This window comes from Elephantulus edwardii, unplaced genomic scaffold, assembly GCF_000299155.1.
Source record: "Elephantulus edwardii isolate Elephantulus edwardi_28Jun2011 unplaced genomic scaffold, EleEdw1.0 scaffold00164, whole genome shotgun sequence".
In the NCBI taxonomy this organism is placed as follows: domain Eukaryota; kingdom Metazoa; phylum Chordata; class Mammalia; order Macroscelidea; family Macroscelididae; genus Elephantulus; species Elephantulus edwardii.
Window position 1 is genome coordinate 5,932,100 of NW_006399914.1, and position 16,561 is coordinate 5,948,660.

A 16,561-nucleotide genomic window follows, 5' to 3' on the forward strand; every position below is an offset into this window, starting at 1 on the left:
AATGTTCATTAAAACTAATAACATTTAATAATAATAATAATAATAAAAAAACAAACAACAAATTCCATAGTAAAGCAAAGTACTTCCCTAAGTCACAAAACCTCCTCAGTACTAGAGACAAAAACCTATTATTCCTGATGTACTGATCACACATATACAAAGAGTCATTTTCATTCCTATTCAGAAAGAGCTAATATATGGGGGGGGGGAAATTTTTAAGTAGCACACCTCTAGAATTATCTACAGTAATGGACCTCTGTTAGCCTAATAGTAAAAAGGTGCACTGCAAAAAAAAAAAAAGTTGCTCTACAGGAGGATGGGCAACTCCTTCCCTGCGATTTAACGTCCTCTGAAAATGAACTGGAAGGTCAACTAGGGGACTAGGGGTCAGTTCCAACTCAACAGTAAACAACAACAATATGAAAAAGTGACAGTAAAAGGGTGTAATTATTGCAATTTCATCTTACTCAGCTCTTCCACTTCAAAAAACCCCTAAAAGAAAAAACCAACCTTTTTTCATTTCTGACACTGCTAAAATGTAGACGTAAAAGCCACAGAATTTACAGTAAACTTTCTAAAATTGAACCTAATTTTTCTAAAGTCTGGATAAATGTCTTCTCATTAGTAAATAAATTCTTTATTTATAAAATTTTAATGTCTTCATTACATATACTCACTCCACTAATTGCAACACACACAAAGAGAAAACCCAAAGACAATAGCTGCTGCACAATCTGGAGTGGAGTTTAACAAGCTCAGTACTATCTATATTTTTAGAAGGGGTAATTCTTTGTTGGGTCTGCTGTATGTCCTCTAGGTTGTTCAGCAACATCACTGGCCTCTCCCTGACAGTGGAACTCTCCGCCCCCACCAGTCATTACAATCAAGAATGTCTTCAGAGATAAGTCACATGCTCCCCGGGGATCAAAATCATCACAGTTGAGCATCATTGCTTTAGAGAAACTTTGTGTTGAAGGCCAAGCGGTCATTTAAGAAAGAATACAAAAGTCTGTGCCTAAGATACTTGTATAGATCACCTAAGAAATCAAAGGAATCACTTCATGTATATAAGGAAATAATTATCTGATCTAATGAAAGCATTGGAGGCCATCTCTTCATCCTACATCTCCAAGCCTACCCCTACCATCTATACTTACTGGTCTTCAAGGTCTCCCTGGAATAATCCCTAAGAGGTCATGAACCCTTGACTTGAACATTTCCCAAGATGGAGGCTAAGACTTCCATCAGCTGAAAGCTCTAATTATACAAAATAAAGCATTTTAAAAAACAAACAAATAAAAACTCCCAGTCTTCTAAACATGTTATTTTATATACATAAAATTAAAAGCTAAACATCTATTACCATTAGGTTCCATCTCCTTGGCCTAATTAATCTACACCATAATTCACACTATTTTGTGTTTATGATTATTTCTCCTTGGTCTATAAAAGACTTAAGAGAGGGACTATAGATTGAACTTTGAGAAAAATGGCAATTTTCACTGGCCATTTCTTTTTCGAAAATAAATCTGTTGGATTGAATAAGGTTCTATTTAATAAAAATTGAACTTATTTTAAAAATAGCTTGTTTTACTAGATAGTTAAAAAAAATAATACTTTTCCCATTTATATACCTGGTGAAAGATTTGATATATAGACATGGTATGAGCATAATCTTGAATAATCCAGGAAGCATCAAAAGTAGACAAAGGGAATACAATGAGTCACTGTATAAAAACAAAAACAAAGTAGCCAACATGGAATTATTTCAGGAAATAACATATGGCAAGAGCCAATGGTAATGAAAGAAAAGATTCAAGCTGCACTGAAAGCACTGACACATAATAACATCCCAGGAATCAAAGGATACTAACTGACATGTTTCAACAGGTACAGCCTGTGACATACTCACCAGTCAATGCCAGGAAATCTAGAACACAGCCAGCCAACTGACTAAAAGAGCTCTGTATTTGTTCCCATTCCCAAGAAAGGGGAATGTGGAAATTATTGAACAATATCATTAATATCACATGCAAGCAAAATATTGCTGAAGATCATCTAAAAACAATACATTGACAGAAAACTGCTGGAAATTCAAGCTGGGTTTAAAAAACTCCACGGCACTAGGGATATCATTGCTAATGTTAGATGGATCCTCACTGAACGCAGAAAATGTTTTATTGTCTATGCAAAAGCATTTGACTAGGTGGATCAAAACAAATTATGGGAGAACACTGAGAAAAATGAGAATCCCAGAACACTTAATTGTGTTCATGTGAAACCTATAACAAGAGTCTATTGTACAAACAGAACAAATTAAGAAAAGTGTGTTTTAGGGCTGTATCCTCTCTCCATACCTATTTGATTTGTATGTTGAGTAAATTATTCAATATAGACTTTATGAAGAGAAATGTAGCATCAGGATTAAAGGAAGACTCATCAACAACCTGCATTATTCAGATGACACAACTTAGCTCACAGAAAGTGAAGACAAGTTCAGCGATTGCTGCTGAAGAGCAAAGATTACAGCCTTCAGTATGGGTTACATCTCAAAATCCTCACCACTGGGCCAATGGCAACATCATGACAGATGGAGAAAAGATTGCAGTTGTCAGTGATTTCACCTTGCTTGGAACCACAATCAACACCTTTGGGACCAGCAGTCAAAGAGATGAAAAGATGGATATTGATCAAAAAGATGAATATTGTGTTGTAGTAAATCTGCTGTAAAGGATCTCTCTGAAGTACCGAGGAGCAATGATGTCAGTTTGAAGACTTAAAATGTGCTGGATTCAAGCCATGATCTTTTCAATCACTTGCTATGCATCTTAGAGCTCGTCAATAAAGAAGGATGAAAGAAGAATCTGTGCCTTTGAGTTGTAATGTAAGAAAAGGGCATTGAATATTCCATAAACTGCCAAAAGAACAAAAAGATATGTCTTGGAAAAGATGCAGCCACAGCGCTCCTTAGAGCCAAGGTTGAAGATTCATCTCAAATATTTTGGGCACGTAGTTAGGAAAGGGGTTATTCCTTGAAAAGGGGCATCATGCTTGGAAAGGTGGAGAGTTAGTGAAAGAGAGGAAGAACTCCAACAGTGAAAGAGGGAAAGACCCTCAACAGAGGTGGATTGACACAGTGACTGCAGCTCAAGTCAATGGGCTCAAGCATGTCAGAAATGATGAGGATGGTAGAGGGCAAGATAGGATTCAGATCTGGTTTTTAAAGTGTTGCTAATAGTATTCAATTCAACAGCACATGACAACAACATACCAAGATAGTTCAGTAAAAATATTTATTAGTCTGTGAATAAGAATTTAAACATGTATATAACTTTAAATTCTGAGGAAGTAAAACAAACAATTTTTAGTAATTTTATTGAGTCATATAATTCTATCGAATTTCTTAACAAAACAAATGAATCCGATCTTTATAAATTCAATATTATAATAATCTGTGATTATTGCCGAAGATGTACCAGTCTTAAATGTAAATGAGTTTGGGCAAGGATACTTTCTAATTGTCTTAGTATGAATTACAGTGCTTTAATTCTGTTTGCCAACCAAGGGGTTGATACCAAATTCAAGGGACATGATTTTATTTCTAAGAGAAAAAGCTCTATGAAACTTAGTCTAGTTACAATTACAAACAAAATAGGGAGAAGAAAACTAAATCTTAAAAGTATCTAGTCCAGGCGAGCTCTGGTGGCCTAGTGGCAAGAGGCTGCACTGCAATCTCAGAGGTACACGGTTCAAATCCACCAGATGCTCTGCTGGAAAAGGAGGAACAATCTCCTCCTGTATCAGTCAGATCTGATTTGACGGTACACACAAAAAATAATGAAATAAAATAAAGTTAAAAAAAAAAAATCTAGTTCAAATTAATTTTCTTAAAGGACTGAATAGTCCAGTTACCTTCTACTTCTATAAAAATAAACTATTTGGTGCTCGCTTCGGAAACATATACTAAAACTGGAACGATACAGAGAAGATTAGCATGGCCCCTGCGCAAGGATGACATGCAAATTCGTGAAGCAAAAAAAAAACACAAAACTATTTGACACATGTCAACCTTCTTGAAGAGGATCCCCTAACCCAATTTGGCATTTACATTTCATATCTGGAAGAAAAAAGCAGATTTTTTCTGCATGGTGACGTTTTCTTCTGGTGATTTGTGAGAATGGAGATATGTTAAATTTTATAGAAAATGAAGGATGGGGTGCAAAACCCAAAGACATTCCAATGTTAACATAATGACAGACTTTGTTACAAACAAATTCTTCACTCGGTCATTCAATATTTATTTATTGAGTGCTATGTGTGTAAGACAAAAAAAAAAAAACAAAAAAACCACAAACACAAAACTATGTCAGACAGAATGATAATACTATGCACCTTCATTCTGTATAAAAAAATAACACATTAATAAATATAATGTTTTTTTTAAAAAGCAAATTCAATTTATTTTTGATGTCTGCCGTATAACACACCGGGTAAAAGACTCCTTACTTCTATTTCTGCAGATTCCACCCGGTTTTCAATTATTTCGATACATTGTCTCTTAGCTGGTGGTTCTTCACTTATAACAGTTTCTTCAGCAATGTCTGTTGCTGGTACTGTTAATACTAAAACAAACAAACAAAATTACATATAAAGTACTTTACTTCAGATACCTATCACAAAAATAAACTAGTTCTCATATTGCTGAATATAGTTTCATTATTATACCTTTTGTTTATAAAAATTAGCATGTGTATATGAGATGTGCTGTGTCTTGCTTTTTTACTCTATGTATCTAGGGCTGGTTTATTTCTGTATCAGCACTTTTCTCTGCCTATCTGCACAACAGTCTACTGTGTGGACACAACATGCAAATTCTATTAATCATCTTTGCTAGTTTTTCTATTGAGTTATGTACTTAATTTCTAGTAATATTTTATGATTATAATGTAAATTTTAAGTATATGAATACATGCCATCATCATTTAAGATACAGACTGACCAGGCAGGTCAAAACCATGCAAAATAAGCTTATTAATCAAAATCAATTACTCTATGTCTTTGTCTATTCAACTTAATTACTCATTTTTCTATGACCTTTAAATTTTTTTGTTGTTGTTGAAATATTTCCAACTCTTACTATCAATTCTAAGGAAATGAATGGCAAAACCAGTTAGTTCTCTGTCATTTAAAACATTAGAAATATTGAGACTATGTTTGTCTTAAAAAAATTATCAAAAGTAGTTTGAACAGTCTTGCCTTCTCTGCCTCAGACTTTTAACACTGCTAAAGCATCTTTTCTATGTCATGCCAAATTGTCAGACGCCTTTAAAAGTCTGGGTCAGCTCCCAACACTTTACCCTTTGCATTTCCAATTTTATGACCGAACTCTGAAGGCTCCTTTAATAGTTAGCTTTTTCATTTGGCATTTTGTTGTTGTTTTGCAAGCATCACTTATGGGATATCTTTTTTTTTTTGTGTGGGGTTCCCGATCTTTAATTGGCATGTGTGTTTCTGGGGGAGGAAGTTTGTTCCTCAGCAGAGGCAGCCTTCTTGACATCTGGTCTGAGGGAAAAGGGGTGGGAGTCTCCTGGCCCTCCCGAGGTGACCAGCCCTCCGAGGGGCACACACCACTACTCCAGGGCCTTCACCAGGGCCTCGCCGGCCTCAATGCGGATCTGGATCTCCGCCCGCTGGGTCTCGTCAGCTGCCCCGGCCAACTCCGCCTGTGCCTTCTCCAGGTTCGCCCTGGCTGCCCCAACGTCCAGCATGTCAAGCGTTACGGCCTCTTCTGCCAGCAACTGCACGGAAGAGTCAGCGTTGACTGTGACAGAGCCACTGCTCACAAAGTACTTGCTGGTGGTGCCATCCTCAGCGTGGACCACTACCAACCCGGGCTTCAGAACCTGCAGTGTGGGCACATGGGACGGCAGGATGCCGAAGGAGCCTGTCTGCGTGGACACATCCACTTGGCGGACGTGGGCATCGTGGAAGATCACCTGGGTGGGCGAGGCGAAGGTGAAGGACATCTGCCCAGGCCGGCGGCCTCGGCGTAGGCGCGGGCCTGGCGCACGAGGCGTCCGAGGCCGGAGCGGCGGAGCGGGGCTGGCGGAGCGGGCGGCGGCAGGTGGACTCCGACGGAGGCGGGCGGCCTGGAGCGGGATATCTTTATACTTTTCCACAAAACCACTTCTCCCAATATGTCTATAAATTTACTTTCATTAAGTTCTTCTGGCAGTTTATTCGTCTTTTAAATAGCAACAGCATAAACATTTCCACTGACAGCTATTTCTTCTATGAATTTTTAATACTTGGTGCATTATCACTTTTGGTTTATTTGTTTTTTCACGTTTGCTGGCTACTCTGGGGGTTTTATTATCTATTCTTATTATTGTCACATTGGTTTAGCATGCTTTGCTGTCTGTGCATGAGCCAAACAAAGACTATCAACTGTCACAGACAGACTTCGAAAAAAGTGATAGGATTAGCTGCTGACAATGGTGCGCATCTATTATTTACACAGTGATTAATGGGATCAAGAGCTCTAAATACAGTAAGTGAAATTTGAACTGTGCTGCTGGAAATCTGGTGTTATTTAACCAAACAGTGGGAATGAAAACTTGTGCATATTCAATTATGCAAAGTAAGGACTGCTTTGGTATGTATGTATGTATAGGCACGGTTTAAATTTGGAAGGTAAGTCTTTTGACTATATTGCAAATATTTTTTTATTCATTTTTCTGAAATTGCTTTAGTGTTTTCACAAAAGTTGTCATTTTTACATGGCTAAATTTACCAAACTTTTATGTTTTCTGGATTTACGCATCCCCAATTTAATGTTATAAGAATATGCTTGCATTTTTACTTCCAACATTCTTAGTCTTGCTTTTTATATTTAAATCTTTATGCAACTTTGTATTTTTTTCCAGCCGTTTACCCTGTTCCCTGATACTATTTATTAGGGAAACCACCTTCTGCCCCCTCCAGTGATATGAGATACTATCTTTACCATAATTCTGTATTTTGGCTTATTGTCATACTTTGTATCTCTTTCATTATTGGGATGTCTTTTCCTTCTTTAGTGTGCACCATCATGGATTTCTACAAGTTTTTCTTGTCCTAGATATAACGGTCTTAGAAACTTTCAACAGCATACAAAATTTTACAATTTTATATTTCTCCTCAGTCTTTTAGTTTCACGGAAAATGCAATTTGAGTTTTTCTTTCATCCATCTTAGTATTCAGCAGGGAGCCCTAAGGGCTTAATGGTAAGGAAGTGAGCTGCCAACACAAAGGTATGAGATTCAAATCCATCAGCTGCTCCATGAGAGAAAGATGGGCAATCTTCTCCCATACGATTAACAACATCTAAAAACCGACTGGAGGATCGGTTGTGGGTCGGTTCCAACTTGATGGTACATAACAACTGTATTCAGTAAGGCTTTCAAAAAGGGGGGGGAAAAAGGAGCTCTGGTGGCCTGGTGGCAAGAAGCTGCACTGCAATCTCAGAGACATGCGGTTTGAATCCACCAGATGCTCTGCTGGAGAAGGAGGGGCAATCTCCTCCTGTACCAGTCAGATCGGATTTGACGGTACATGCACAAAAATTAATAAAAATTTAAAAAATTGTATTTAAAAGGAAAAAAAGCAGGGAAATCACCCACAGAAAAAAAAAAGGGAAAAAAAAACACTAAAAGCTGCCACAATGTTCCTATCAGAAATTCTAAGTTCAATTTTCTTTAGTTTTTTTCTTACATGGTATCTTTCCAAACCTATATGGTATCTCAAGTGCATAAAATAGTGTAGGGAATTACTGTCCAATGATAACCTTTTTTTTTATTGTGTGTGTGTGTGTGTGTGTGTGTACCATCAAATCAGATCTGACTGGTACAGGAGGACATTGTTCCTCCTTCTCCAGCAGAAAATCTGGTGGATTTGAACCGTGTACCTCTGGGATTGCAGTATACCTTCTTGCCACTAGGCCACCAGAGCTCGCCACCCAATGATACTTTTTAATGACTTACATGGTGTATTACTTATGGCAATATTCAAGATAATTTTCCATCAAGAATACAGTAAATTCTTTTCTCTACCTAGTATGTATTCCGAGGAATTAAGCTAACTTTAAGGCCTATATATTTGTTCCCATCAAGTTGATTCCAATTCACAGTGACCATGCAGGGCAGAGCAGAACTGCCTACAGGGTTCCCAAGGCTGTAAAAAGCAGCCTACCTCTTCCATCTACTGAGGAGTAGCTGGTAGCTTTAAACTGACTATCTTTTGGTTAGCAGATGAGTGTTTAACCACAGTACCACCAGGGTGTCAGTAAAATAAAAGTAAGTAATGAAGTCTTGCTACACATGCTAGCAATATAATTTACACCTAAAAGAAATTGTTTGGGAAATAATTTTGTTCATTAGAATATATACAAACAAAAAAAGAAAAAAGAAACACAAACTTTATGTTAATCGTTCACTACCAACCTTGTTGTCCATCTGGCATGGTCACAATGATGGGCTGACCTATTCCACTGGTCGGAATTGAGTGCAAATTTCCAAGCTGAATTCCATCTGTTACTATTGTGATGACTTGCTGACCTCCTGAACTAACTACTTGTTGAATTGCACCATCCACAGATTCTGCTGTGACTACTTCTTCCGTGGCCACTACTGGAAAAAAGTACGTAAAAATCAGTGGAAAAAATATAAAAGTATGAATAAAATGTTATTTTTCACTTTTTCATTGCTATCTTTGCTTCTTTTCTAACAGAAAATTTTTACATGGGTTTTATACAGAGTAGTGATGCAGATATCTATTGAAGAACTAACTATATGTCCCAAGATTTAATCATTAATTGGAAACACCCTTAAATACTGGTATTTTGTTAAATGATAATTAAATCTACTTTTCAAATGTAATGTCTATTTACTTATCTATGTATATGTGTGTTTAAGTAAATAATTTCGCTGTATTTTAGTTACAAAAAGTATAAAATCTCTTTAGGTCACAGGTATGATGACAACTACGGCAAGCTAATAAAATTCCAAGATCCAAAGAATTTTGTATGTACTTATATTACATTTAATATGTACATATGAGTTCACAGATATTTCAACATACAATGAAACATAGAATTTTATATTATTTAAATAGAATAAACATTACTTCCTTCTTTGGACTAAGTTATAAAAGGTTGCCTTGAAAACAACTGGCCTACAAATATAACATCTGTATAAAAATAATATAATATATATTTGACATTTACTTTTTTAAAAAAAATCCCAAAATACTCTGTACATAGACAGACTTGGAAAAAAGTGACACAATTTGCAACTGACCATGATGCACATCTATTAAACAGCTTTAAATGATATTTTAGAGACAACTAGAAAAATCTGAATACAGGCCATATCTCAGATAGCTTTGCTAAATTAATGATGCTTTATTTTTTTTATTCTTTTTTTTTAAGATTGTGATTTTAATAAAAGTCAACAGAAAGTTTGGGGTTTCAGTGTTGATGCTTTAAAGTTTTATAAATGAACTACAGATTTGTAGGAGACTGTCTTGACCCTTGGAAGGTAAGCACTGAAGTATTTAAGAATGAAGATGACATTAAGTCTGCAGTCTCTTTCAGATGATTTAACAAAATGAAAGACAGTGTCTGGGTGTGGTGCTTGTATGTGGGGACAGAGAGAAAAAGAGGGCATTCAGAATGTGGCAACATGTTAACAGTTGGTAAATATTGATGAAAAGTATGAAAGTTCACTATATTGTTCATCCAATTTTTCTGTGGACTTAAACATTGAGAGAAAATTCATTTTAAGAAATATTTTCAATATTACTCTTTGTTGGTGCAAATTGATTATAAAATTGTACAATCACTCTTGACAGCAGTTTGGTGTTTCCTCAAAAAGCTAAACAGAATGACCCAGATACTCCACTGCTTGGAATATACCCCAAAAGAACAAGAACTAAGGCACAGAGACTTTTACACCAATATTCATAGAGGTGTTATTCACCATCACAAGAACATGGAAATAGGCTAAGTGTCCAACCACAATGGAATAGATTGAGAAATTATAGTACATTCACACAATGCAATACTATGCAGCGTACAAAACAATGATTCTGTAAATTACTATCTAACTTGGTAGGGACTAGAGAGCATTTTGCTATGTGAGGTAACTCAGTCCCATAAGGACAACTATTGTATAAAATCATTATTGTAGAACAAGTATAAGGATCTAAGGGATGGAAGTGGAAGAGCAGAGGGGTAAGGACAGAGGGGGGTTGTTAATCGTAGGGTTGCAGTTTGATGGGGAAGGGGAGGTGAAGACAAAGAGAAAGACCCAGAGTGAAAAACAATGTGTGTGAGCTTTTAAGTAAACCAGTATATAATACAAATTTTTATTTAAATCAAAAAAGTATTGCCAAGTTTCAGGGGGAAAAAAGTAACAAAAACTATTTCTAAATTAATCTTTTTCAAGTGCCAAATGAGGCAAAACTTTTCAAAAAGTATTACTAAATAAAATCATTCTTGAAAGTCAAACTATTACTCAGACGAGTTACTTTAAAATATGTTCTTTGAGTTGCTACCCACTTACAGCAAAACAGCTCAACTGTCACAGAATATACAAAAAGAAATAGCGGTCATAAAACTATAAGCTCTTTTTTTAAAAAAAGGCTAGATAATCACTGAGGACCCTGGTTTCCACGGGTACTGATGGGTACACTGGACTGGCTTCTACCCTATTACTTTGCTACTTGTGCACAGTCACATATAAATTACAGAAAGTAACATTCAAATTCCAAACAACACTTATGTTTTGAGTTCTCTCATTATTTTTCTTTGCCTTTAAACCATAATTTGGCTTTATAACCAAGCACTTAAGAAAATGTCAAGAAGGTAACTACAAAATAAAAGGTACAAAACAGTAATATATTCAATAGGGCAACTACTAAAGTTTTCAACCACATTAATTATTGCTTTGATTTTTTTTTTAAAATATCCATATGAAAAAGCATTGTCCACTCTGGTTGAAAACCACTTACAGATAATAAATATCTTTTAAAGCATAATCTACGTAAGAAATTTCTGAGATCACACACAATAAAGGCATAGCTCAAGAGCTTTCATCTTTTTTTCAATGACTGTCATTAACATAATAATATTCTTGCCTTTCATCTAAAAAGTTCTCTTTTTAAGTTGTGATATAAGGAATTTAAAAATGACTAAGAAACCTTTACATAAGAAAACAAAGAGCCTCCCAGAAACTCTACTGATAACCTAAGAGCAAAATGTTGATACATATAAGGAAAAAATAAGTTTAATAACTAAAAAATTTTCATATATATATATAAAACTCACTCACCTGATTATCTCTAAACAGAAATATCTACTATCAAATATTCACTGATCTAATTCAAAAGTTGTAATATTAAAAGAATATTAATAAATTAATAATAAACAACATCTTTGTAAGCATCTCTCTTATTTAACAAGAATTTGAATTCTAATATCCTTGTTGTTGTTGTTGTTATATGACATCAAATCGCTTGTAACTCTTAGCAACCCTATGTACAATAGCTCTGAACTCTGCTGTATCCTGAGCCACTGTCTCTGATACAACTACCCCCATTACTCCAGTTACTGTGTCAATCCATCTCATCCAGGGTCTTCCTCTCTTGCACTGTCGTCCCACCCTTCTAAGCATGATGTCCTTCTCCAAGGACTGGTCCCTCCTGGCCACATGCTCAAAGCATGTAAGACAGAGCTTCAAAATCCTTGCTCCAGGGGGGAGGGATTGTGTAACAATGAAAGAATTTTTCCTTTACTCTTCAAAGAGAAGAGCAAACTGAGGGGGAAGGTAGGTGGTAAGGGAGAACAGTGAAACAACGAATGAATAAAAATTCAAAGTCCCTATAAATTTTCATTAAAATTAATAATAATTAAAAAAAAATCCTTGCCGCCAGAGAGCAGCCTGATTTCACCCTGTCTAGGACAGATCAGTTTGTTCTCTGGGCAGTCCATGCTCAATACTCTTCTCCAGCACCACAACTCAAAGGCATGAATTTTTCTTCGGTCATACTTAGTCATTGTCCAGCTCTTTGATGCATAACAAGCAACTGTGAAGACCATGGATTGGATCAGGTGCACCTTAGTCTCCAGACATTTGTCTTTTGATTTCCTGGCTAATGCTACCAAAAAGTGTTGACTGTAGAGCCAAGCAATCTGAAACTGTTAATAATATCAGTCTCTTTGGGGTATATTCCCAGTAGTGGAATTGCTGGGTCAAATGGTATCTCTATTTGCAACTTTTTGAGAAAGCGCCACACCGCTTTCCACAGGGGTTGCACCATTTTACACTCCCACCAACAGTGAATAAGGGTTCCAGTTTCTCCACAACCTCGCAAGCATTTGTTGCTTGCTGTTCTGTTAAATTTTGCTATTCTGACTGGGGTGAGATGATATCTCATAGTTGTTTTGATGTGGATCTCTCTTAGAGCTAGGGAATTAGAACATTTCTTCATGTGCTTGTTGGCCATCTGAATGTCTTCTTCAGTGAAGTGTCTGTTCATATCCTGTGCCCAGTTTTCTATTGGATTATTTACCTTTATCTTGTTGTGGTGCTCAAGTATTTTATAAATTTTAGATGTAAGTCCCTTATCTGACATGTCATTACCAAACACTTTTTCCCAGTCTGTGGGGACAAGATGGGAACTACAAACTTGCTATTTAATTTTCTGTAAACAAATCTTTCTTCTTTTTTTTTTTTTAATTTTATTTGTATGTGTGTGTATATACACCATCAAATCAGATTTGACTGGTATGGGAGGAGACTGTTCCTCCTCCACTAGTCCCAAATTTTTCTTAAAAATAAAATCAAGTTTATTTTTGGTGAGCTCTGGTGCCCTAGTGGCAAGAGGCTGCATTGCAATCCCAGAGGTGCATGGTTCGAATCTACCAGATGCTCTGCTGGAGAAGAAGGAGCAATCTCTTCCTGTACCAATCAGATCTGATTTGACAGTACTCAAAAAAAAAAGTTTATTTTTTAAAAAGTGTTAAAGTGCGTCCAGTCCCCCTTCCCCTTCATCTCAACCCTTCTGTTTAGCATGAAGCAGCCAGTGAGTCTGCACCTCTATTCCCAAATGGGAAACTCACAAATGAAAAAAGACAATCTTTTTGTAAAAAATAAATAAATAAATAAAATTAATCCCCATTAGACTATGCCTACAATCTCCATGTCTTTTCCAGTCCCCACCAGATCTTTCTCATTTCCTTTACTCACTCCCTCCACCCACTAAATTGTGCAACCCTGTGCTTTCATCCTTACCTATCCACCCATCTGCTTCTACCCTTTAGCCCCATGGATTGCCATACAATTTTTTTACAATTAAAAATTAAAAACACTAAATATGTAGGGGGGGGAAGACTATGTCATTCTAATTGCCAAGAAAGGTAAAAAGATAGCAACTTCATATGTATTTACCTACTTTCTTGACAAAAAAGTCACAAACTGGTAAAATAAGGACCAAATAGGGCATGCAGATATGGTTTTTTCCTAGTCATCAAGTTTGTTATTTCAGTTATTTGCAAGCATTTAATTATCAAATGTAATATTCTTTTAAAATGTAAGTTTTTTAGTTTCTCATGAAAAAAGAGAATATGCTAATACTGAGCACATAACTACCGTCCATGCATGAGAAGCCATGTATGTGTCTGCACTGACCACCACACATTTCAACCTTGCACATTTTTAGCCTTTTATGTTACCTACTTGGCTTTACCAAGTATCTGAATCTGCACCTTTTAAATGTAGACAGATATCTGGACTTATTTTCTAACCTGGAGTTTCTGAAGAATTAGATAATGGAGCAGATGCTTCAGCTAAGGCAGCTAATGTAGCTAATACTGATGTAGAAGAGTTTCCAAACTGAACAGCAGATACACCCGTTTCATCTACAAGAAAGGAAAAAAAATTTTTAAGCCATTTAATCTCAAATGCCTATTTTTGATACTCTATTTCATTCAACTCTTAAATGAAGCTTGAATGCTATTAGTTTTCTAAAAGATAAGCTTGGATAGCATTAGGTTTTGAAAGGTAATATTGCAGTGTTTTTGCAATATTAACTTTCGTTAGATCATTATAACTCATAGGAATTTGTTCTTTCTAAATGAACTGAAGACCAAAGTAGTTGATAAAATCTTACCCTCATTCTCCAACAGTTCTTTCTTAAAAGGATGAATACCTACTAAAACCATAACTATCCAACAGCTATCCTATAGGCATCTCAATACCTGTGGCCTTGGATGGATTTTCTGAAGATACCAGACCTGTTAGGTTCACCACCCCTCCAGGTCCAATGATGAACTGTGGTGTTGCAGCATGTATTGTCACAGTGTCAGGACTCTCTGGGTTTGTGTTGATTTGGTTCTGCATTGCAATCTGTAGGACAAATTGCCACAATGGTTTCAGAATTATAACAAGTACATAAAACACAGCTCCTCAATGTAGTATAAACATATACCAAAAAAATTATATACTTCACCTTAAGAAGAATCTTACAATATAAATTGGAAATCTGTATTTCTCATCTACAGTGTTAAATTGTAGTCAGGACTGTATATCCTAAATTCCTCTATTAGGTAAAACAGCTAAATTCCATGAAAGAAAAAAACAGGTATCTGAAAAGCTATAAAGAAAAGAGATATACTGGACCCTATGGCTACAGAAATATAATCAGCAAACTATTTCTTCTCATTTAACATCATATAACTTTATACATATAAAGGGGTCTTTGGTGGCCTAGCGTTAGAAGTTGCATTACCAGCTCAAGAGCATGCAGTTTGAATCCACAAGCTGCTCTGCTGGAGAAAAATAGACAATCTCCTTCAGAGTTATCTACAGCCTCTGAAAAATCTCCACTTAAGGGTCAGCTATGACTGGTTCCATCTGAAAAGCAACTAACCACAACAGGCATAGAAAATATGCCCTTCCAAATTACTTCCCCACCTTTAACCCCATCCTCCCAAAACTGTACTCCCTAGTAGTAAGGAATAAAAAGCATAGCAAAAACATGTTTTAAATAATTAGGTGAAGTTCAATGGAGCCAAACAGTCTGGGAGAGGAAGAGTTCTACTTGGAAGGGAAACAAAAAGATAAGAAAGAAGAAGAGGTACTAAGTAAAAAAGATAGTTTATACCAATGTCATCTAACTAAAGGGAAAAAAGTAATATTGGTTACTAGAAAAATCTGCTGAGAATCAGAAATAACCATGCCCTGCAAATAGACTGATGAGAATGGTAAAATACAAAAGAAACAGATTAGCAGTAAATAGTGCATCACTCACTAAATAGGTATTATTATGGTTGCTAAAAAACAAATAAACACACACACACCAACATTTTTAACAGAAGTAAAAAAGATGTTGAAAAACCTGTAAAGTATTAAAATATACAACAACAGAAAATATCTAGAAAGGGAGCTCAGGAACTTGAAGCACAAAGAATAATCACTTTACCTAGTTTTCTGATGCTACATTTAAAGACGAGTCATAGAATCAGAAGCATGAACAATAATGAACAAAGAATAATACAAAGGACTGCCTGAAATAACCAAGTCCAAAGTTAAAAACTACAAGTTAAATAGTCCAAATCATCCACATGACTGAGCTCTATTAACAAAGTTACTTTTGTTTTTCATAAATGTAAAGCCAAAAGTTACCTGTAATATCTCTGCTAAATCTTCATTCCCATTGTCTATTGATATATCAAAGGCAGTTTTACAAAATTTACTTTGTGAGTGTACATCAGCACCGTATTTGATTAAAAGTTCTACCACTTCTTGATGATTGTGTTCCGTGGCCCAATGTAGAGCTGTCATCTTTAGCATGTCTTTTGCATTGACATCAGCACCATGCTACAAAAAATATTGCAAAATAAGAGAATGTTAAATATGAAATTAAAGCAAGAGTCTGCTATCATCAAAAGCAACTTTTAAAAATATAATACATAAATTCCAGAAATCATCTCCACCCAATTTTTCTATCAGGGTGATTTTCCTGCTTTCCTCCTAATTTCACAGGAAAACAGCTTCCCCCTAAACCTAAAGTCATCTAGTCTGAAGTACTAAAAAGGCATCAGAAGGAAAAAAAGCTATTAATTATTCCTCAAAAACTCTTTTTTAATGTTGTTATAGGAGCTGGTTACCTAGTTCTTCACTTAACCAAATGTATATTGTGGTTTCAACTAGTACAACATAAATAATTAAAAGAGACTATCTCAAGTTAGACTTGATGGTAATGAGTTTTATCTAGAGCTAGGCTATTCAATATGATAGTCACCAGACATAGGTGGTTGGTTATTAAGCAGTTTAAATATCTGAATAAAAATGTGCTGTAAATGTAAACACATACTGGATTTCAAAGACTTAGTACAAAAACAGTATGTAGACAGAAAGATAAAATATCTCATTAATAAGTTTATATTAATTATTCTGAAATGTTAATTTCTTAGATGTTACTGGGTTAAATAAAAATTAAAAAGTTTAGATGCAGTTACTAA

General features: G+C 35.7%; 1 protein-coding gene and 1 pseudogene across 4 annotated transcripts in view; both read right to left on the minus strand.

Moving 5' to 3' along the window:
• GABPB1 (GA binding protein transcription factor, beta subunit 1) overlaps window positions 1-16,561 on the minus strand; it is a 57,022-nt gene that overhangs the window by 8,515 nt on the left and 31,946 nt on the right. For 2 of the 4 annotated variants that reach the window (XM_006895306.1, XM_006895309.1), the window contains 5 exons: window positions 15,723-15,917; window positions 14,297-14,444; window positions 13,844-13,957; window positions 8,481-8,666; window positions 4,507-4,622 (listed from right to left, as the gene is read on the minus strand). In XM_006895306.1, coding sequence (XP_006895368.1) covers window positions 4,507-4,622; window positions 8,481-8,666; window positions 13,844-13,957; window positions 14,297-14,444; window positions 15,723-15,917 — 759 coding nt within the window. The remainder of the gene's footprint in view (window positions 1-4,506; window positions 4,623-8,480; window positions 8,667-13,843; window positions 13,958-14,296; window positions 14,445-15,722; window positions 15,918-16,561) is intronic. The other 2 variants (XM_006895307.1, XM_006895308.1) reach the window with 2 other exon arrangements.
• Window positions 5,631-6,823, minus strand: LOC102843584 (annotated as a pseudogene).